This window comes from Tiliqua scincoides, chromosome 2 (genome assembly GCF_035046505.1).
Source record: "Tiliqua scincoides isolate rTilSci1 chromosome 2, rTilSci1.hap2, whole genome shotgun sequence".
Taxonomy (NCBI): domain Eukaryota; kingdom Metazoa; phylum Chordata; class Lepidosauria; order Squamata; family Scincidae; genus Tiliqua; species Tiliqua scincoides.
This window is the reverse complement of record NC_089822.1, coordinates 207,320,718-207,343,012: the sequence shown is the minus strand read 5'-3', so window position 1 is coordinate 207,343,012 and position 22,295 is coordinate 207,320,718. Positions and strand designations below refer to the sequence as shown.

Sequence of the window (22,295 nt, the reverse complement as noted above, 5' to 3'; positions counted from 1 at the left end):
CATGTGCACCCACATGCACCCCCTCCAGAGTCAAGGGGAGCTCTTCAGAGGGGCCTCTGAGTTTAGCAGAGACTGGGGATGTCTGTCCCTGGCCTTTGCCAAGCTCAGACTGAGCTCTGAGGCAAAAAAAAAAAAAAACCCCTTCAACTTCAGTGAAACCAGAATTGTGATTTTTTTCACCTCAGAGCTCGCAGAGGCCAGAGACGGTCATCCTCTGTCTCTGCTGAGCTCAGAGGCCCCGTTGGAGGCGAGGGAAACAGAGCTCCGCTTGACTCTAGGGGGGGGGTGGCCCCCGGGATCACAGGGATGAGTGTTCGCTCATATCCATGGGGGGTTCCAGAACAGATCCCCTGTGGATAAGGGGGCATGCCTGTATTGCATGAAATGAGTTCTAAGAGCATTTCCACCAGCCTATAACAAAAGGATCCAAATAGTCTCCAAACAACTCCTCTTAAGAATCCTCTTCTGTTTCAGGGACATAACATTCCTTTTCAGAAGGTACCACCCCATGCTTACTGAACACAGAGAGGAGAGGAGTGGGAGTGTGCCAGCTCGCAACTGCCCCATGCCAGTGCATATCCTGGTCACACACTCCGAATGTTCCCATATTCAGTGCTTGTCTATGGAGCGAGAACCAGGACTGAAATAGATGAGGGGATGTGCAGAAGGACATGAGCTGGTGGAAGACTTTTATTGAATTATTACCATGAAAAGGCCAAGATGAATGTGCTTCCAGGACCAGAGCGCAGGTGGATCAACCAGTAGCTTCAGTTTGGATGTAATGACAATTGCCTAATAGTGCATGAACTAAACAAGCAAGCTGTTCTGCAGATTAGGATGATAAGGCATGAGGGTAGAAATCAGGGGTTGGTTAGGTTGAATCACTGGTGAACCCCCTGAATCCACCAGTACCAGTCAGTCACCACAGGTTTCCCCCCATTTACTGCTGGGGAGGGAAGGAGGAGCTGCTGCTCCTACTGCTGGTACCTGGGGGAGGAGATGCAGTGCTTGGCACTAATGTAGGGATAACAGAATAGGAAGAACATGCAGTCTGATCCACTGCATATTTATTAGGAAGAAGTAAGTCACATTATTGAATGGGGCTTAACTTCAGGTAACTGTTCATAGGATTAAACTTCCCATTGGGAGTGGTCAGGAAAAGGAACAGAAGGGTGAGGCTGGCGAGTCACAGAATAACTAATCACACTAAATGGTGAGAACTTGTCTACATTATTTTTTGGCTGGCTTTGGCTGTTCATGTTTGGCTTTCCTTTCCTACTACAGGTCCTTCTTCATTTCTGAAACACTTAAACCAGATGTGAAACGTCATGGCTTTTTAATAACTGCAGTTCAATTTACCAATTTGAAGACCTGGAGGAAAATTTTTTTTTTTTCCATTTTAAAAATATCTTTTCCTCCCAGTTGATGAAAGACGATTACCCAGAAATGCTCCCCCCATTTTTCCCAGGCCTTCATGTGAGTGCCTACAAGGAATGCAACAAAATGAACTCTGAGATGCTCACGGTATTTCCTAATGAATTTGTACCCATCCTTATTTCCATGATTGTCACCCAACAGGATAAGTATTGGTTAACCCAGAATCTAGTCTGCCATAGATTAGATTGTGGCCTCACACACAACACAAGATGACTTACCCGGTAGTCGCTGGAGGTGACATAGAAGATGGGCAGGAAGGCCAGCCAGATGATGCATGTGGTATACATGGTGAAACCAATGAACTTGGCCTCGTTGAAGTTTTCAGGACATTTCCTGGTCTTGAAGGCATAGACAGTACACAAGACGATCAAGAGGACATTGTAGGTGAGTGAAATCAGCATACTTGAGTCTCGGTTGTTGCACTTGAGGGTGACAATGTACCTTTTGTCAGACTCGGTCTCCTTTCGTGTGCCAGGAGTCTCTACCATGAGCCAGATAACAACGATAATCAGCTGGCAAGAAATTAGAGCCATGCAGATGACCACTTGGGAAGTAGGGCTGATGAACCGTGGGCGCTGCACACCCTCCTTTACCCCACTGAAGATCCGAGCAATACGGTTTGTCTTGGTCAAGAGGGCAGAGTAGCAGACAGCAAAGGAAGTACCCAGCCCCAGCCGCCGCAAGGTGCAAACCGCAGTGGAGGGCTTGGCGATGAAGATGAATGTCATGCTGTAGCACATCAACACTCCAGTGAGCAGGATGTAGCATAGCTCACGGCCAGAGGCCTTCACAATGGGAGTGTCATTATTCTTAACAAAGACCCCAAAAACAAACAGGGTGGAGATGAACCCCAAGCAAGAAATAGTGACTGGTCCGATAGCCCAGACATCCTTCCAGCGGATGTACTCTTGGGGCAGTTCATAGCACCCATTTAATGTCTCGTTGGGCCAGTATCCAAGACCACAGTCCCTGCAAGTGAACTCATCCAGCAGATATTCAAAAGGCTGGCATGGAATGCATATCCAACAGCACATGTCCCCTGGCTGCATGCTCTTCATTTCATTCTTCTTGCAAGGATCACTGCACTGGGAAACAGGAATGGAGGTCTTCACCCATGGAATGAGGCTGGTGTTTAGGATTAGCCCTTCTGCCCAGTAGCCCACTTTCTGGTAGCGATACCTCCCATTGGCTCTATGGTAGTTGAAGATATTGTAACGGCCAATTCCGTCCCCACAGCGGTCAAACCGAACAGTGCTTTTGGTGTCCAATGAGGGCCGAAATGGAGCTGTGAAATGGAGTAAGAAAATCCCATTTGTTTAAAAAAAACAACTACATGGTTACAAAACTGGATGTCCACACTGACTTGAATCCAGCTCTGCACACATCCAGGGTACGTGTACAAAGGAATTTACTATGACATACTGTGTTTTGAAATGTATCTGCCTTTATCTACTAGCATTGACAAATACTAACAGCTCAATGCTATCCTTCCTCCCCGACCAATGCAACCACACCAAAAAGGCTTGTGCAGCATCCTGCAGGGGTGACAGACTGGGAGGCTTGGGAGAGGTAAAGGACCAATGGGTCTCTTTGGACCTTTGCCAGCTTGTTAGCTGGTGCATATCAGAGGAGATAAAGGGGGCATGTCGGGAGGCACAGAAGGGGATAGCATCCCATGCAAGTTGCCCACACCAGGTGCCGCCCCCTCCCACTTCCCAACATGCTTCCTGCCCTACCTGTTCTACCCCTGCCCCATTACACCCCTTGCCACCATTGGTGGTGGCAGCTGTTCCTCCATCCTCCAGCATACTGTGGGCTTCTGCAGGCCCTCTGCTGGTGCTCTGGCTGTAAACAGCTTCATGTGCTGCTTGAGTGGCTTTTATGACAGCCATAAGGAAGGTTCACTGTCACTAGCATTCCCGCAGCAGAGAAGCCCAATAGGATTCTTTAGAAGAATTAATATTTGGGCAGAAAATGTAATTTCATTAGAGTGTAATGGTTTTAAAGTGATGGTTATTTGTCCCCTGTCAACTAGGCAAAGAGACACCTTTTAAAGAGACACCTGTTCCTCTTCACCCCACCATGGTATCTTTTTCAGAGGCTGTTACAGGTGACTTTTCTCCACCTCTTGTCAGACTGTGAGCTCTTTGGGGACAGGGAACCACTTACTGATGGACAGCCCAATCCTATCCACACTTTCCTGGGAGTAAGCCCCATTGACTCAAATGGGACTGACTTCTGAGTAGACATGGATAGGATTGGGCTGTAATTTTGCTATGTAAATAAATTTGTGAACAATTTTTAGTCAAGCCATTTCTGCCCAATGTTGCATATACTCAACAGGGACCAAATGTGTACACCTGGGGACTGGGCAAAAAGGGGCTGAAAATAATACTGTATATAAAAATTCTTATTAATAATAACAATAACTTTTTAAATTGCTAAAATTCAAATCAGAACATTTTTGAAAAAAATCAAAGCCTCAGATAGTATTTGGTTTTTGTTTAGCATATAATTTCAGTTGTAAATGATATAATCTTTTGTTTCCTTATGCCTTATGTTTAATGTTTTCACATTTTCTGGTCTGTCATTTTTATTTTCAGTTTTGATATTTCCACAAAGCATAATGCTCTCAGGCATTTGCATATGGGTGTTTAAGCTTGCATATACATGTTTTACTTGCATATCCTTGGCAAATCTGATTGTCATGTAATTGTCATTGTCATGTAAAGTGTGAAGCTGCCCTAAGTGGAATTACAGTGGTCTGAGAACTTTTCCACAATGCTTCTCCCCACAGATTTGCACAACAAGAGCTTCCCAGCAGTGATCACTGGTAAGTTGGGACCAAGGACATAGGATGTGGGAGCTCCCAAATTGCCTCTGTGTACCCTTTCCAAAGGTAGAGGAGCTCTGTAAGGAGTTTTACTTTGAACCCTCTCATAGTGCTAATCTGCTATGGATTGGGAAGGGAGTGAAGACTGTGTCCCTAGACAACTGTGACTTGCACCAACAATTGCTGGAGAGAGAGAGAGAGAGAGAGAGAGAGAGAGAGAGAGAGATCTAATAAGCCTGATCTCATATTATCCAGCTTGCACATGGAGGTTGCATTCACTGAGTCAGGGGTGTATGGTACTTATTAAATGCCAGTTTATTTCATCATATTTCCTAGCCTTCCTAATCTAAAATGCAATTTAACTCCGATTTGGGCTGTGAGAATCATTCATAGCAATGTATTCACAGAAATTGGGCTTTGTTGTTGTCCTGTGAATGGATCACAACATCTTTCATTAATCAGAATTCTTGTATTTATTAATTAGATTTTATATTTTTCCCCCAACACACTGCAATCCTGACACTGAAGCCTTTAAAGCTGAAATTTGTATTCATGTAAAGTAATAAACAACAGACACCAAAGGGAAAATGCAGCTTGTTCAGGCATCATTCCAGTTCTTCTCCCATCCCTCCTCCAAATTCTATATTCAGAATAAAATATGTAAAACAGAACTTCCCACCCAAAAAGCAACTGTGAGGAAGATGATTTGAAGTACGGAAGGGGTAGATGGGGAAGGCTTGAACACCTGCTTCTCGTTGTCTTGCACCAGCTGATTTTTTCTGGGAAACAGGACTGGCCTTAGGGCAATTTGGCCAAACTGGGCCCTGCACCTGGAGGGACACCGCACTGGGGCAGCAAGCACAGCACCCACGACCACAGCCAACACCTTGTTGGAATCTTCCATGCCAAAGCATTGCTAGGACAGCATGGTCAGTGGAGCACTGCCACCGGGTGGCCCTCCTGCCCACCCTGGAATCCAATTGGCTTGAAGTTGGTGGTGAGGCTGCTACCAGGTGCTTCGCCACTGCCATTCATCCTGGTGAGTGGGGGGGGGGGGTGGCAGAGTGTTTTGTAACTCCAAAAGCCAGCCCTGTATATAAAGAGGGCTAATGGGAGAAAGTCAGTATGCTTATTTAACCCAGATTATGGGCCCAATCCAAGTTAAGATTTAGATAATGCAAACCTATGCTTAGCTATTCAGAAATAAGCCCCAATGAATTCAATTACACTTACAGTCTAATCCTATGGTTTTCCCTGCCAAAATGGGCTGGGCTGCATGCCAAGGTAGGGATGGGGCAATTGGGAAGCTTGGAAGGGGAAAAGGAAAATATTTTCCCTTACCCTTCCATAAGCCTCTTGACTGGCAATGGGTCTCCTCTGATCTGCACCAGCTCTTTAGCTGACACAAGTCCAAAGAGACAAAGAGGGCATGTCGGTTGTTACCTGAGAGGATAACATCTGGCACAAGTTGCCCACTCTGAATACCACCCCCTCTTGCCCCATGACTCATGGGGCTTCCATATTGCCTCCAGTGGTGGTTGAGAAGTGTACAGCTACACACACTTCCAGATCACTGTTTATGATGGGTAGAAAGTGTGTTCCACCACCAGAGTACTAGTTCTGGCAGTGCATCACTACAATAGGATTGGGCTGTTACTCCCACGAAAGTGTGTAGGATTGCAGTCTTAAGAGTCCTACCAATTTCAGTGAGAGAGATCACATGCTTTACTTTGCCACTGAAATCAATGGAACTTAAAAGTACTTGACTGTGGCTGGATCATCCCATGCACACAGCGCATTTCCTTCATAATGAATAACCCCAGCTCACACACCCACCGAACACATCTGGATTGGAGGGACAGAATTTCTATGTCAGGGAGTTGCTTTCTCAGTAGGTTTGAGCCCCGGCACTACTCTTTTGAGAAACTAGCCACTAAAAATACATCACCATAAGACTTGGCTCAGTTACAGGTAGGAACTCAGATTTTCTTCCAAGAATTTGAAATCCTGCTAGAGATGCATCACACCAAACAGAAGAGCCTGGTGATGGTGAAAAGTCCCAACATCAGTGGACTGGTGGCAGCATCCAGAACCTGGTTACATTACCACACATAAGTACTTAATGCCAGAATGGGTCCACTGTGTGAAGAATAGGGTGGAAGTATAAGAACAAAAGAAGAGCCCTGCTGGATCAGGCCAAAAGCCCATTTAGTCCAACTTCCTGTACATCTCACAATGGCCCAACAAATGCTTCAGGGAGCACACAAGACAACAAGACACAACTTGCATCCTGGAGACACAACCTGCGTCCTGGAAGCAGAAGGTGATGATGTATTTTCTGTACACCTCTAACACTGGGGAATGAATATTGCTGGACCTCAGAAACCTTTTCCATAATGTACAGCTGGCATTTGAATTAGATAAGTGCAGTGCTTTTTTTGTTAAAAAAAAAAAAAAAAAAAAAAGGTGCAGGAACTCACAACTTGTTAATCTTTATTTATTTATTTATTTATTTATTTATTTATTTATTTATTTATTTATAAACTGAACTTTGAGGAGTTTTGCAGCCTCAACTGGCCCCCCTTTTGGCAATTGGCAACCAACCTTCATATTTTGCAGCCATGGAGCACCTCCCTTCCTTAAAAAAAAAAATTCTTCCTCATAGGGATTTGAACCCCTGACCAGCACCTTAACAATTGAGCCATAGGAACTCGTAGACACAAAGTGTTTGGAACTAATACTTGAGGCGCTGATGGCCACCAGCTGGGCTCAAGACCTTATATATTAGTTCTGAGCACTTTGACTACAGGCTTTCCTATAGCCCAATGGAGAGAGTGCTGGGCTGGAAAGCATGAGGTCAGAGGTTCAAATCCCTCCCTAGCCCACAGTTTAAAAAAAAAGGTGGAGCACAAGGATGGAGTACGAGGTCAGAGGTTTGAATCCCTCCCTCAGTGAAAGGGGGAAAAAAGGTGCTGGAATGCTGTTCTGGTGTGTTCTATTACAAAAAAAGCCCTGGATATGTGAAGGTTTCAGTTGTAAATGAAAGCTGCACATATCTAATAGATAGAATCTGTGCATGGTTTCACAACAGAATCTGTGCATGATTTTGAATGAGTGTGACTTATAGCTATGCAATCTTCACTCCAACATGGAAGTTGAACACATGGAAAGGCAAATTATAGTCAGTCAAACCAGCAGACATGTTTGACTTGGGTTGGGGCCTTGCCCTGCCAGAATTAGCATTCTGGCATGAAAGCAAATGGGGAGAGGAGCAGCACACCGCAGCAGTTCGATGGGGGGTGGGGGCGTCCACAGGCATCAGTAAGTTGGTAGCATGGGCAGGCTGTAGGCAGGGAGCCACATGACTGTTGGGGGAGGAACCGGGGGGGTGTCAGGGGAGGGAATGAATCCAGCGGCAATCAGGCACACCAGATCTTATCCCCCATTTTTCTGCCTGTCCTGCCCCCGGCTCTCCTTGGACTTATGTCAGCTGTACAGCTGGCATTGGTCCAAGGAGACTCATTGGTGATCAGGCAGTCTATTGGGGGGGGTAAGTAAAAAAATACCTCCTGCAAGCTGTCTAATCGCCCCCCTAGCAAGCAGCACAGCCTCTGTTGGCTGTAACCTGGCAGGGGATAAGATTGGGCAGTTAGTAGAACTATAGTTCACTGTATTTTACAGAACTGTAAAGCAGCAGAAGATCTGATTGGGGGAAAAAGAATACAACAACCCTGAGCCTAGTTACCCGATAGGAAAAAAATTCAACAGGTGAAGCTTTAGTCATCAATAAAACATAATGCTGAGAGAAGTTTCTCTTCAGGAGACTCCCAATTGGCCATAATGCAGCACAGAAACTGGCTTGACTGAGGCCCCAATCCTACCCTCCTCTACCGTGTCTTCTCCATCATACCCCAAGCCCTTTTTTTTCACATCTCAAACTACACCCTTGGCTTACCATCAAATGTCACATTGAGCATGAATTCCTTGTAGAACTTCTTGCCATTCACCGGCTTCATGGAGTCACAGAGTTTGGTGGCATTGGGACACAATGCTTGGTGCATGTTGTGAAGGGCATGGGCCATCGCATAGACTGCATTGACGACAAACATGATCTTGGATTCTTGCTCAAACGTGCCTGTCCTCAGGGAGTGATGGCTGCAGCTATGGTTGTGAAAGCTGCACTGGAATTTGTGTTCCCAGAATTCCCGGAACCAGGGGTTTCTGCTGTTGTTGTAGGGGTCAAGGTTTCGGAAGTACACAGCAAACTCCTGTACTGGGTAGGATGCCAACTCAATGGTGATAGCTCCTTCAGCTATTGGCTCGCTGCCAGCTACAACACTCTCAAGGGCACCCCAGCCATCACTAGCCACCCAGGTGAAGGACACGTTAATCCTGTGAGCAGCGGCCAATAGCTCCCGAGCATCTTCACTGCGAGTGAATAGCACCACCACCCTAGCACTGGGCTTCTGCAGCAGGGCCTTGATCACACTGTCAAAAGTGTTCTTGTTCATGGAGCGTCCCACTTTCTCAGAGGTGGCAATGCAAATGTTGCGGGCCCGGGCTTGCTGTTCAAAAGCTTCAATTCCTGTTTCGCCATAGTCACCTTCTGAAGCCACTGTGGAGACGTAGGTCCAGTTGAAGAAACGTAGGATCTCTGACATAGCCTTGGCCTGGTAGAAGTCTGGCGGAACTGTGCGTGCAAAATAATCATAGCGAGTCTTGTCACTGAGCTTGGCACTGGTGGAGGCATAGCTGATCTGGGGGATCTGGAAGAGTCGCAGCAGGTTGGCCACCTGGAGGGAGTGAGGGAAGGGGGGCATTGATGAGCAACAAAAAAAATGGCAATATGAGAAGGAGCAGAAGTGATGGGGACTCTTCTCTTATTGGGAAATGTTTCCATTAAAGTAATGCTTCGGGTGTTCTCCTGTTAGCCTTTGAAAGAGAAGGAGACAACATCCCAATAAGGAATCTTCTCCTCTCTAGACCCCAATTGGGGTGGTTCCAATTGAACCAAGAACCTCTTCTTGCTTGATGCAACTAAGCGGGAGGAGAATCTGGGCAACAGCAACCCGTCTCCTCCTCCACTACTGTTGGAGCAAATGCAAGCCAGAAGAAGCAACAGGGCTGTGATTTTCAACATTTTCATCTCATGGCACACTGAGAAGGTGCCAAAATTGTCAAGGCACATCATCAGTTTTTTTAAATAATTGACAAGGCACACCACACTGCTAGCTAGGGGCTCATATCCCCCAATGGCCCTACTAATATATGACCATTCCCAGACTTCCCTTGACACACCTGCAGACCATCTGCGGCACACCAGTGTGCCATGGCACAGTAGTTGAAAATCACTGCAATTGGGTGGTTCTGTTCTGATCGCTAGCCCCCCAAGTGATCAAAACAAGATTGCTTTGCCTCCTTATTCTTCACCATGCAAGAAGTTTAAGTAGGCAAGGAGGAGAAAGAAGTGGAGATACTCCTGTTTCTTATTTTTAGGACTAACCATTGCCTCCACAGCCTGCTTATTCCTATACAGCTGTATTCAATCAAACAGGCAGGGTGAAACACGTTGGGAGTGGAGTCCAGCACCAAGTCAGGCAGCAAATTTACTTGGACCATTCCATGGAATTAACTGATCTTAGTTTGAGATCAGCTGGCAAATGGGCATCAAAAGCCATGAATTGACAGGGATTTGCAAATCATAGTTTCTGTTGGTTTGCCAACAGAACTAAATGGTTTGCCAAAGCTTCACTTGGTTTGCCATCATTCATTTGATGCTAAAGCTCTTTTTTCAGAAGTTGATGCACCACGGTGTTAGAAATGAATATGAACATACAAATCTGAGAGGCTGGAAGTACCCATGCAACTCGCAACGACAGCTTGCCTACTATGCCATGTTCAAATCATGGTTTCAGTTCTAAACTATGGTTAGTGCAAAATTTGGTTGGATGTCTGAATTGAGTCTAAATCCCATATGAACAAAAGCAGTTGACAGTAATCATAATGTTAATGGGTACCTGTTTTAACAAAACACTATGAGAAGGCTGTGCAAGCTCTTCAAGACACAGGGATGTGCTTCTCAAATGTTTTTACCTAAATTGGCACCTGAACCTTCAGCAGTCACTGTGGAAGTCTCTCTCTCTCTCTCTCTCTCTCTCTCTCTCTCTCTCTCTCTCTCTCTCTCTCTCTCGCTCTGTCTCCCCTCTCCCCCTAAAATGATAGCTCAGGTTCAGAAGAAGCCACATTTAATGCCAGACACCCTCTCTGTGATGTACATCATGTGATGATATGAATTCTGAAATGCACAAGCAGAATTCTGATTTCTAACATTAGAAATATTGTATATGTTTGAGGTTCTTTGTTGTTGAAAGCAACAATAAATTTTTGATGGGGTACTAACTAACTAGTAGTGTGTATTGTCTTAGAATATGCTTTCCTGCTTCCTACTGTCATGCAACAAAATTGGTATAGAGATGAACACGCTCTGAGGTGGCCACTGCAAGTGTTTCAGATGGTCGTATGCTCTCCTTGATTTTTTTTTTTAATGGGTTATTGGTTTGTTGTTATGCAAAATAAATAAAAACTTGCTTTGTTTGGTATTGCACAAGTAAGAAATAGATTAACTATTCTGGGATGTGCAAAACATGGGAATTTGATGCACAACCAAATGCCATCCACAGATGATGGAGGACATTTCCAACATAACCTATCATTAACTGGACACACACACACACACACACACACACACACACACACACACACACACACACAACAATGCTCATTAGATGGAGGAACACACAAAGAAGCAGATACCATGGGCATATGCATTTTATGCTCCACTAATCTAAATAATCTAAAATATATTCTTTTGCGTAGAAATTGCCTGAATTATCCACAGAGGTCATTTAAATTAGCCCCCCACTGAGACAAATAGGGTATTTAACAGAGACTATCATTACAGGCTTCTTGCAGCCTCCTACAGACTGATGGGAGCTCATTTGCTTGGGTGACAATTGGAAATTTTGCTCTGCAGATGTACAGTTTCATCCAGATCAAATTGACAAGCATTTTGCCACTGACCTCAATGGGAGGTAGATTGCACTCTGAAATGATGGCAGTAATTTCATCAGTCGGATACATGGTGCTACCATATGCTCTGACCTACATCTGACTCTGCAGACTGAGCCCAAGTACAGCAATACCTTGAGTTTCATCCACTTGACTTTCATTGCTTTGCTGTTTTTAATTATAACCACACTAGTTTGATATCTGTGCTATGCTAAGGAATTTAAATACTTTAAATTCATTTCGACTCCAATAAACATTCCTTTGACTGCAATGAACAATTTAAATGTGGCACATCTACCCCATGTCAGGCAACACCCTGTAATTATTAAAGCTTGTGGTTCCATCGAATGACATGACCAACATTACATTCATGTTCAGGTTGAAATTCCCTTTAATGTGAAACCTCACATTATAGCTTTTAGACTTCAAGAAGACAAATATTTTGAAATTTCATTATTGGGGTTCAACCCTTAGTTGTACCCCTTGGGAGATGAATTTTCACAAAGCTTTCTTAGCGAGTACCTTAAACCCAAAAGTAACTTCCTTGCAAAACTGCAGCTTCCTAGGGCAAAGGGTTCCGGAACCAGTGAGTAACTGGCTGACTGTTGTAGATGGAAAATGGGCTGGCCTGGCCTAGGTTGGCACGTAGGCCACAGGGAAAAGAGTCGGCCAGGCCTAAGTAATAAGAAGGGTTCTATAATTTACCCCCAAATCTAAATTCGCCCTTTTAGGGGTTGATTAGGGCAAAATTCTAAATTATGTTTTTAAGCATTTGTATGGGTAATGTTTGGAAACAAAAACCAAATCAATATCTCATCAGGCCTAAGAGATACTGAGAATCTGTGAAAACACATTTTAGCTCTTTTCACCTCCTTAGGGGTCAAATTTTTTTTAAAAAAGTCGGTTCTTACATCATGGAAGGAATATACTCCCCAAATGTCATGTTTCTAGGTCCAGGGGGTTGGGCTGGGTGTTGATGAGTTAGTCAGGACATTTTTTTAAATATATATATAGATTTCAAATTTCATCCACACACTTTCCTCTTTCTTCAGATTTCATTCAAACTTCCGTGACACTTGTCTATGTTCTTGTTTTTACTTTTCTTTATTTCTGCTTATTTAGATTTTGCACATATTTGCATGTGTTATATAGTTATTTATTTATGTTTTTTGCTGATCAACATAAATTTGTAAGTTAAATAAGGTTATGCTTTGACATTCATCCATTTTTTTAAATTTTCATCCTTTCTCTGGTCCCTAACCAGATGCAAAAGCAAGGTATTGCTGTATGTAGAACTTTCTAGGAAGCTAGGCTAAATCACACCAAGCTACTGCAAAGGCAAAAAAAGAACCAGAAACTGTTATGTGCTGTATACTGTGAACCACATTACTCATCAGTTTCAAGTCTCAGACATTGCTCTGCATTCTAGAGAGTGTACATGGAAGGAAGTGCATGGAAGTTCACTTCCTCATCAACTTCTCTACACAGCAGCCCTCTGCACTCACTGAAAATCTATTCCAGGAGGAAGGGTTGAATTGTATGGAGAGCAGACAAAGGGAGATAATCTTTTGCATGAATTCAAATGCCTACTATTTACAGAGGAGGAACTTTGGATACAAGCCTCTAATTGGAGGCAAAATAACAAGTCCACCTAGATTGTCAGTGTCTAGTCTCAATTTTTCAAAACCTTTTATGAGGCAAACATCAGAGCCTGTATACTGACTGTCATACACATTGCACCTCTAACCCTGAATGCACAGGCCAGCACAATGAATGTACTCGTATATGCAACGCATCCTATTTACTGTCTTCCTGCACACATAATTGGTGCAAATGCACATCACATTTGCAGGAAGTGTCTAAAGAAAACACTTTGCATTAAAACAAACATGTAGAGAAAAGCATAAAATGCTTGAGAACCAACACCTTGAAACATCAGTTTGGTAGGTATTTTGGATTTTATCTATGTCTGGGTACAATTTAGGGGGCAATAGGGGGCGTAGGGGGCAAGCCACACTTCTTGGCTTCAGACTCTTGGCTTGCAGATACTCTTCGGGAGTATGCAAAAGCCTGTCAGACACAAAGCCATGTTCATAACTAAGCAAGCTGAAAAGAATCATCAGAATTGACAGACACAGAAAAATGATCTGGCTTGCCCCCTCTGCATTTAACAGGGGCTTGATCAGCAGGTGCAGCTTTGTAAGGCATAGAGATAAGCATTATGATTTCAGAGCATGTTGCAGTTAAATGCTTAGAAGCATGGGCCAGCAAACATGTTGGCAATCTTAGAGATACACTTTCTGGAAATGCAAAGAGGTAAATAAAAAAAATAGTACTCCAGCACTTATGCATATACAACAGAACTATAACATACAATAGTTCAAAACAAGAAACTGTGTCAGGTCTAAATAACTTTACAATCAGAATTGCTACTTTGTGTGGCAGGATTCCCACACCTTTAGCAGGCCCCAGCAGGCAGAAATTCAACTGGTGTCACATAGAAATGTGAGTCATGTAGACATTTTCACCTGTTGAATTTCTGCCTGTCACACAGCCATTGAAGGTACAGGACTCCTTCTAGGAAAAAAGATGGCAAATTGTATAGGACAGCATTCTAACTCTCAAAGTCTGGAGACAGTTCTTTCTTCCCTCATGTCCGTGATGTCTAACAACCTGGGGCAAAGGATCTCAAAGCAGTCAGCGCTGGTGCAGCAAAGTTTGCTGAAAACAAATAGTGATGACCAAGGTCTAGAGTCTCTCCAGAGCATTAATGACCAGCGGCTGAAACAGATGCTCAGGGTCACTATTTTCATTGTCATTATTTCCCTTGTGGTCTGAAGTCATCCACCAAGCTGTTATGAAGCTATATTTTACAGATTAATGGTGTGTTTTTATTCTCCTGAAACCATCCCAAAATAACCCCCTGCCTCACAAGAATGCTGTGCAATGGTGCTTGTCCTACTGCATTGACTGATGTGGGAGGACAGTGGTTGGTTGGCTGGGTCCTTTAAAGCAACATGAAGCACTCGCTACACCGGCAGACTGCATCACACAAGGCTGCTGGGTGAGAGTGAAGTTTTAAAACAACACAGAGTCACTTGTTGAACGGATTTGCAGGATTGAGCCTATGTACCTTCCTTGCTATATCTGAGATCCTTCCAGTCGAAAAGTTGACCATCTCTTATTGTGTAAAAACACTACAGTGAACTTAACACAACCAACCCATGGTTGGGTTTTTCTCACAAGTGTTCACACAATTCAGGATGGATAGCCAAACTTCTTTGCATCAAGAGATAACAGGAAAAGACTATCCCACCAGTAATTCTCTTGAATGTTATAGAGGTGTTTGACAACGGTGTTCTTTATTTGACTCAGAAGTAAGGCCATTGTGTTCAGTAAGACTTAGGGCCCAATCCTATCTGACTTTCCAACACCGGGGCAGTTGCAATGCAGCCCCACCGTAAGGGAACAAATGTTCCCATACCTTGAGGAGGCCTCCAAGACTGCCTCCCCAACACAAGAAGCAGTGGATATCCCAGTAAAATCTGCTGCTTTGTTTTTGAAAAAAGGGGGAACAACTATTTATTACAGTTTGAAACAGGACTGCATTATGAAGTTCATGGAAAAGAATGTAGAACAAGGTTCTGTTAATAAGGCCACCACCTTTTCTTTAACACAATGGTCTTCAACCTTTTCCATGCCACAACCCCAATAAATAAAGTATGAGACTGGGGACCCACCACTGAACCCACACACCCCCATCCGAGACCCTACTTACCCACTCTGCCCCATCACCACCCCAATACACCCACCCAGCACTGTTCATTATAACCAAATATTAGATAGAGCAAAAAAGTTACCATGAAGCCTGGCACTAGTGAAAGCTATTTTAGTACAATTGCTAAGAGCCTGAGCAGGACTGGGACACAATCTCTTGGTACCTGAAGGGGTGCATCAGATGCCTCCCTCGTTACCTAGTGGTGCTCTAGTCCAGGCGTCTCCAAACCCCGGCCTGGGAGCCAGATGTGGCCCGCAGCAAGCCTCTTTCCAGCCCACGGCCAACCTCTTGTCCCCTGAAAGCCTCTGGCCCACTCAACTGATCATGACCAGAACTGTGCTCTGATTGTGTCTGGAGGGTCTTCTGAGGGCCAGAGAGCTTGAATAAATGAGCCCATTCATTCATTTACTCACGTTCCATCTCTAATTTATTTATTTAAATTTTATATTTATGTAAATTTTTTTTCCCGGCCCTCCACACCACGCCGGATATTTGATGTGGCCCTCTGGTCAAAAAGTTTGGAGACCCCTGCTCTAGTCCAGTAGTCCTCAACCTGTTTCATTCCTGTAAATTGCTGCCGCCCCACAACTGAAGCTTCATGACCCCATGTTGAAGAACAGATCTTAAAAAACCATAAGAGGAGCTGGGCTGAATCAGGCCAGAGGCCCATCTAGTCCAGCATCCTGTTTCCCACAGCGGACCACCAGATGTGTCGGGGAAATCCAAAAGTGGGGAAAAAAGGTTGGCCCTGCTCCCTCAATTGCCCCCCTGCAGCTGGTATTCAGAGGCATACTCCCATTGGATCTGAAGGGGGCAGGTAGTCATCTCTGGCTTTATATAGGTACATAGCTGGCTCTGTACAGGTACAAAGCAATGTAGATGCTGTGATGAAGAATGTATCAGCTATTGACTTTCTGCCTGCCATGGCACTGGAGCTTTGTCAGATGAGAAAACCCCCTGAAAAATTATCTACCGGAAGTTGAAATACACACCGAGAATCCGAGGCGGCTGTTGCAATCTGCAGCTCAAGTGGTCTGTTCATTCCAGATACTCTGCAGTAATTCTCTGCAGTAATACTCTGCAGTAATTCTCATTATCTTCAAGAAATTGTTTGAAAATACAGGCTACCAAAGAGGCAGGCTAGAGAAAGTCCTAGCCATCTGATAGACTCTTCAAGAGTTGTGTACTGGAACACACTTCGCAGCTGAGGAGGTGTCAGACCTTGCTGCATAATTAACATGCACAAGTAAATTTTAAGCAGAAAATTACTTTCAATAACAGCAATAAGGCACTTGAACAACAAATTGCCTTTCAATGACTCCACAGAGGCAATGTCAAGGGCATCTGACCTTCAGCCTCCTGTGTAACCATATATGCAGTTGGAAACCCGATGCATCTTTCACACTTGTCAGGCCTTATTTCAGAAGTATCCGTGTGATGTTCTAATTTATAATGCCCACAAAATGGAACTTCGCAAGATGCCGTGGAAAAGACTGCTCTAATACCTCTGCAATCGTGCAGTCACTGCATTAATGACCCACTGTTTATTATTCAACAGCTATGATCACAATGAGGTAGATTGACTCTGTAGCAGCTGGGGAAACCTGGTGAATTCATTTGTTCAGATGTGAAACAATCTGTTGGAGTAATGCTGGTTACCATGCTTGTTTAATGGGGATTATTAATCTCTTCTCATCGACCAGTCATTAGCAGTTATTATCCAGGGAAAAGAACATAGCAAGTGTCTTCTGAGGAGACAATCTCTGTGCATTAGGCTATATAGCTGGTGGAGTGAGTTATACTTTGAGGCTATTTCATGCACTAACTGAACAATTCATGTTTCAAGCTTTTGGATTCTGGTTTACATCAAATAAAGATAAATATACGCACACTGTTGTTTTACTAATGGTACTGAACTTCCAGTTATTATCCATTATTTCCACCTCAGGTTGACAGCTTACCTGAAAAAAATACTGGCCTGACCAGCTCTTATGCCTAACAGCAGCTTGATTTGCAGAAATCAGCAGGTGAAGCATTTTGCAGCATTATTACCCGTTAATGCCTGCAGATCAGACTGGTGCTATGGCACAGGAGTACAGTCTAAAAACAAAGCTGGCAACTCTACATTCATTTGGGGAAAACAGGATTGCCAACTTTTTCTGGCTCTACTCCTGGGCCTTTAACAGCTGCGTGCAAGGCTGAAACTCAACAGGTGATGCTTTTGCAATTAAAATTGTGCTTTTCGAAACACTGCAAACATTCAAATGGTTACCATTGTCTGTCTGCATGTATAGCCCTTTACAAGTGATGTTTTTCCACTCAATCCTGTACATGACAGGGATCTCAAGGAGAAAATGATACCTGTAACCCATCCAGTGGTGTAGCTAAGGAGGGCAGGGGGGTACATTGCCTCAGGTACCATGACTTCAGGGTGCCAACCCACACCCCTGACAGAAGATCCTGAGGCACAGATGTGCAGAAGAAGGTACTGCTGTGGTGAAGATGCCTCCACACCACCACAGTACCTCATCCTGCACCCTCCCTCATGGGCCCTCAGAGCAGCTGCAAGCTGGTTTAAGCAGCTGACTGCTTTTTTCACAAAAAAGCAATCAGCTGCTCTGAGCAGTTCACAACTGTTCAGAGTGTGTCATCAACCTGGAAATAATTGGCAGTGACATCATCACATCACCACAATCAGGGCCTAGGAGAGAGGGGGTAATTTGTACCCAGGCCCAGGGTTCAAAGGGGGGCCCAGGAGCCAAAGGAGGGGGCCCAGAAATTTCCTGGGATCTTACGTTTTCCAGTCTACTCAGACTTGTTGCCCATATGGAACGCTGGGGACACTACTGATGCCACATAAGTGGGTAGACCTGGGCTCCAAAGACTTTTCCAACTGTCTTTACCCTCCCCGTACCTTGTTTTGCCCCTCCCTGCCCCCGTTCTGCTTGCCCATCACCACCCTCCCCAGCTCTGTTTCACACCTCCCTCTTTGCAAAGGGGCCCAAAAGAAACTTTGTACCCCCTGATAAAATTTCTCTTAGAGGCCTTGACCACAATTACTTCAGGGTTAGGCACTTCTGGGGGGGGGTGACATTCGACGTCATGGCCCCAGGTGACAGAAGCCCTCACTAACCCATTGAGCCCATCAAATGGAAGTCAGATATACAAAATGCTTAACAACTCCTGACCTCAGTTTCTTTGTAACCAAAGAGTTTGTGTGAAAAGACACAATTTTCCTGACTGGTAATTTCCTTAGCATTCAAAATTTTAAATGTGATTGAAAAAGAAGTGCATACAACTTTGGTCTGAAAAGGGTTCCTACAGTAGTTAGCCATGTAATTTCATCTGATATTTGGCCTGGCTTTCCTGAGCTCCCTTTGGATAATCCTTACTGCTGAGTTTTTTGCATATATATAAAGATGAGACCTACATCAACCTCTGAACAGTATTAGTGACCAGATCACTCTATGTCATGACTACAGAATAATCTCTCAAAGGCATAACCTTTCAAAACTCACCTGAAATAAACGCAGAGTAGAAACCACAGAGCCATATTTCCATAATTCCAAGTAACTGAGATGTAGGTCACTGGGAATCCCTATGCAAAGTGGGAAGACCGTGCAGCAAGGGCTGGAAGAGACTACACGCAATTGAATTAAATGTAAGGCTGACTGTCATTCCCACACATTGAGAGGCTCAGCTGGGCCTAGTGCAGAGCTGGATGTTTTAAAGTCTTCCTTCCTTCACCATCATGGAGATGCTGCCCTCGCCACTGCTGCCACCTCCGCCTGACCACCACTGGAGGCTCAGCAGAGGATCATGTTCCACCCTGCATCTCCAGCACTTTTACAGCACCTTCACAGAAAAGTGTCATGGAGGGCAGGACCAATAACTGGGAAGGGAAGGTTGCAGAAAGGAACAGTGCTATAGTCAGTGCTTAGCAGCATCAAATCTCTTGCCCTACCAGGTACTGAGACTGTTTGAGAGATGCATGAACTCGAAGTAGGTCTAGGTTAAAGGCACACCTGACCAGAGACTTCAGACTGAATTTGAGATCTATTCTGATGGGGTCACCTCGTGTAAGAGACTGCATTTGATGGAAACAAGCCTGGGAGAGGACAGTGAAGAAGAGGCCAAAAAGGCCTGTTTTGCTTCTCAGTAATTCTGTGCAACTGAAGTCCAGTACTGTCCGGAATCCAAAGAGTCTTTTTTGCTGTACCTGGAAGGCTCCTGCATGTTCAGGGTGATTTTTGAAGGTGCAAAATAAAAGCATTGATATAATCCAACAAAAGGTGAAAAAAGAGGGAGTAGTAAAGGTCAGCAATGATACTGAAAAGCAAGCGGCCCAAAACCAAAAGCTGACATGGCTTCTCTGGGAATTTCCCCTATCCTGCTTACTCATGCTGGTTCAGATTCTTGGTCCTTGAATCCACTTTTGGATTCAAGATGCAAGATTCAAGATGCAAGATGGTAGTCAAGCCCCCCGCCCCCACGAGTATCAGGTGTGCCTGACCACAGACCTGGGCAAATGGGCAAAGGAGGAGGAGTGTTTTTATTTTTTATAAGCTGTGGGCATGAATCAGATTTCATCTGAGAGATTGGGTACTGCGGGGGGGGGGGGGAGTCATCTGAGACCCTGAATTTCCCACTGAAAATCAGGCGAGTTTCATGGTCCAAGGAGGTGGCTCAAAGTCAGGTCTTTTGTTTACTGGTTAGTTGGGGAAGAAGAAGATGCTCAGCCTAGAAAAGCGGTGCTGGAGGGGGGACATGATTGAGACATACAAAATTATGCATGGGAAGGATAGAGTGAATAGAGAGATGCTCTTTACAATCTCACATAACACCAGAACCAGGGGACATCCACTAAAATTGAGTGTTGGGAGAGTTAGAACAGACAAAAGAAAATATTTCTTTACCCAGCACGTAATTAGTCTGTGGAACTCCTTGCCACAGGATGTGGTGACGGCATCTGGCCTGGATGCCTTTAAAAGGGGATTGGACAAGTTTCTGGAGGAAAAATCCATTACAGGTTACAAGACCTGATGTGTATGTGCAACCTCCTGATTTTAGAAATGGGCTATGTCAGAATGCCAATGCAAGGGAGGGCACCAGGATGCAGGTCTCTTGTTATCTGGTGTGCTCCCTGAGTCAGCAGGGGCTGGGATAAGGGGACAAATGTCCCTTGCCCTTAGGAGGCCTCCAGAGGCCAACCCCCCCCCCCCCCGCAGGATGAGCACCATCTTGGTGCGGCTGCTTCGCCACATGGAAAGTTATGGAGGATTAGGCTGTCATTTGCTTTTGTGCTGGACTCAGCCCTTTGGCCAACCCATAACCACTGGGGTCCATCTCCCACTCCATCCTTGAAGCTGCTCTGTGTTCTTGTCCCTGAGTGTTTTGCCCCACACCTTGTACAGGTAGCAGAATGTTTGATTTCAAGAGTTGGCAATGCTAGCCATTCTGTACCACAAGCAGCATTTGGAAATCAGTCTGGCATGAGAGATGCTGTTCAAGAGACATGTATCCAAACTTCCCTAGGTATGTGGAACTAAGTACAGGTCTCTGTGGGTCCTGGGTAATGCCTTTAGTGTGCATAATGTAGGACAGAGGAGAAGTTGGCTGACTGGGGAAAAGAAAACAATACTGAACCCCTTACAACCATAGCCCCAGACAGACACAAAGAAGGACGAAATTGTTAACCTGCCATCTATTGGCAGATGCTTTGCACCTGGGGATTTTCCTTCTTAGAGTTTTGCTCACATCGCACCATTCCACTATGCCTTCATCGCTTCACCATCTATTAAAACAACGTTTACCAAGGAAAAACCACCCTCTGTTTCCATGGCACATGCATACCCAGCAGTGACTCTTCTCCAGCCCAGCCAGTTAGCAATAACAGATCATAGTGAAGGCAGACACATTTTTTTTAACTAGTCCTGTGTCAGTGACAGTCAGAGGAGAAGGTGTCAGCAGGTGCATTTATGACATCAGTTTGCAGAGCATGACAAGGTTGCTACCCTAAGACATCTGCAGCAGCTGGAAATTGAAAGATTCCCTCCCATTGTAACATCAGGTCTTTCAGAAAGGGAGTTCCATGATGGGACAAGGATGTTTTGTAAGTGAGAGCCACCCATTTAGAGCTATACACATTAGTCTTATTTGCATGTTTCATTATGCTACAGCTGTTTATGATGTATGTACAAGACTTAGTAATGGATCTTTTTGCTGCAATGCTTTCTCCCTATCCATAATCAGAGAACAAATAGAGCCCCTTAAGAAAAGAAAAAAAGAATACTTTGATGAAACTGCAGGGGCAGAAAGAGAAACTGAGTCACACGGAACTTATCTTAAACCAAGGAACATCAGAAGCTCCCTTATTCTGAGCCAGACCGTTGGTTCATCTAGCTAACGCCTGCCTATACTGATTTGGCAGCAGCTCTCCAGAGTTTGAGAAAGGGTCTTTCTCAGCTTGACCACAATGCCAGGGACTGAATTTGGGGTCATCTGCATGCAGTAGGCTCTACCACTGAGCTATGGCCCTGATCTGAATTGATCAGGGAAAAGTAGCGAACTAGTTAGACCAGGAGTAGAAAATGGCCTAAGTGTAGTTTGAGGAGATGCCTGTGGTTAAATTTGTGGCTTTCACTAGGATTAAACTCTATGCATGTCTACTCAGAAGTAAATCCCATTGAGTTCAGTGGGGACTCACTCCCAGATAAGTGTGTATTGGTCTGCAGCCAAAAGGACCCCAGAAGGCAGTTGCATCTTTTTCTCTGTTGTGTTCACCTTCCTCTCTCTGACCTCAGTTTCCCCCTAATGTGTGCTTATTCAATAAGAAAACAGTACTGTATATTGCTCATGTTAATTGTGATGATTGTACAGTGTACCTTGCCAGTGAAGCCTCATTGAATGACTCTTGCCATAGAGGGGAATGCAAATCATTAAACTAATTTCTTATATTGTCAAATGAGCTGATAGTCTGATAGTTGCAGAATTTCCATGCGCAGCAACAGGAACGGCCATAAACTGGGACCAAGCGAAATGGAATGCCAGGCGATTCAAAGCCGGAGCTAGTTGGTGTGCAACACACATGACTGGTAGATCTGAATCTTCTAAGTATTGGGATTACAGGAAGTGTTCTGGTCCTCAATATTCTTGGAAAAGTGTATCTGTGTTGTTGTT

General features: G+C 44.5%; 1 protein-coding gene across 1 annotated transcript in view; it reads right to left on the bottom strand.

Moving 5' to 3' along the window:
• GRM2 (glutamate metabotropic receptor 2) overlaps positions 1–22,295 on the bottom strand; it is a 48,813-nt gene that overhangs the window by 15,170 nt on the left and 11,348 nt on the right. Inside the window, exons 2-3 of the mRNA XM_066613464.1 lie at positions 8,226–9,063; positions 1,656–2,722 (exon numbers count right to left, since the gene is read on the bottom strand). Of these exons, the coding sequence (XP_066469561.1) occupies positions 1,656–2,722; positions 8,226–9,063 (1,905 nt within the window). The remainder of the gene's footprint in view (positions 1–1,655; positions 2,723–8,225; positions 9,064–22,295) is intronic.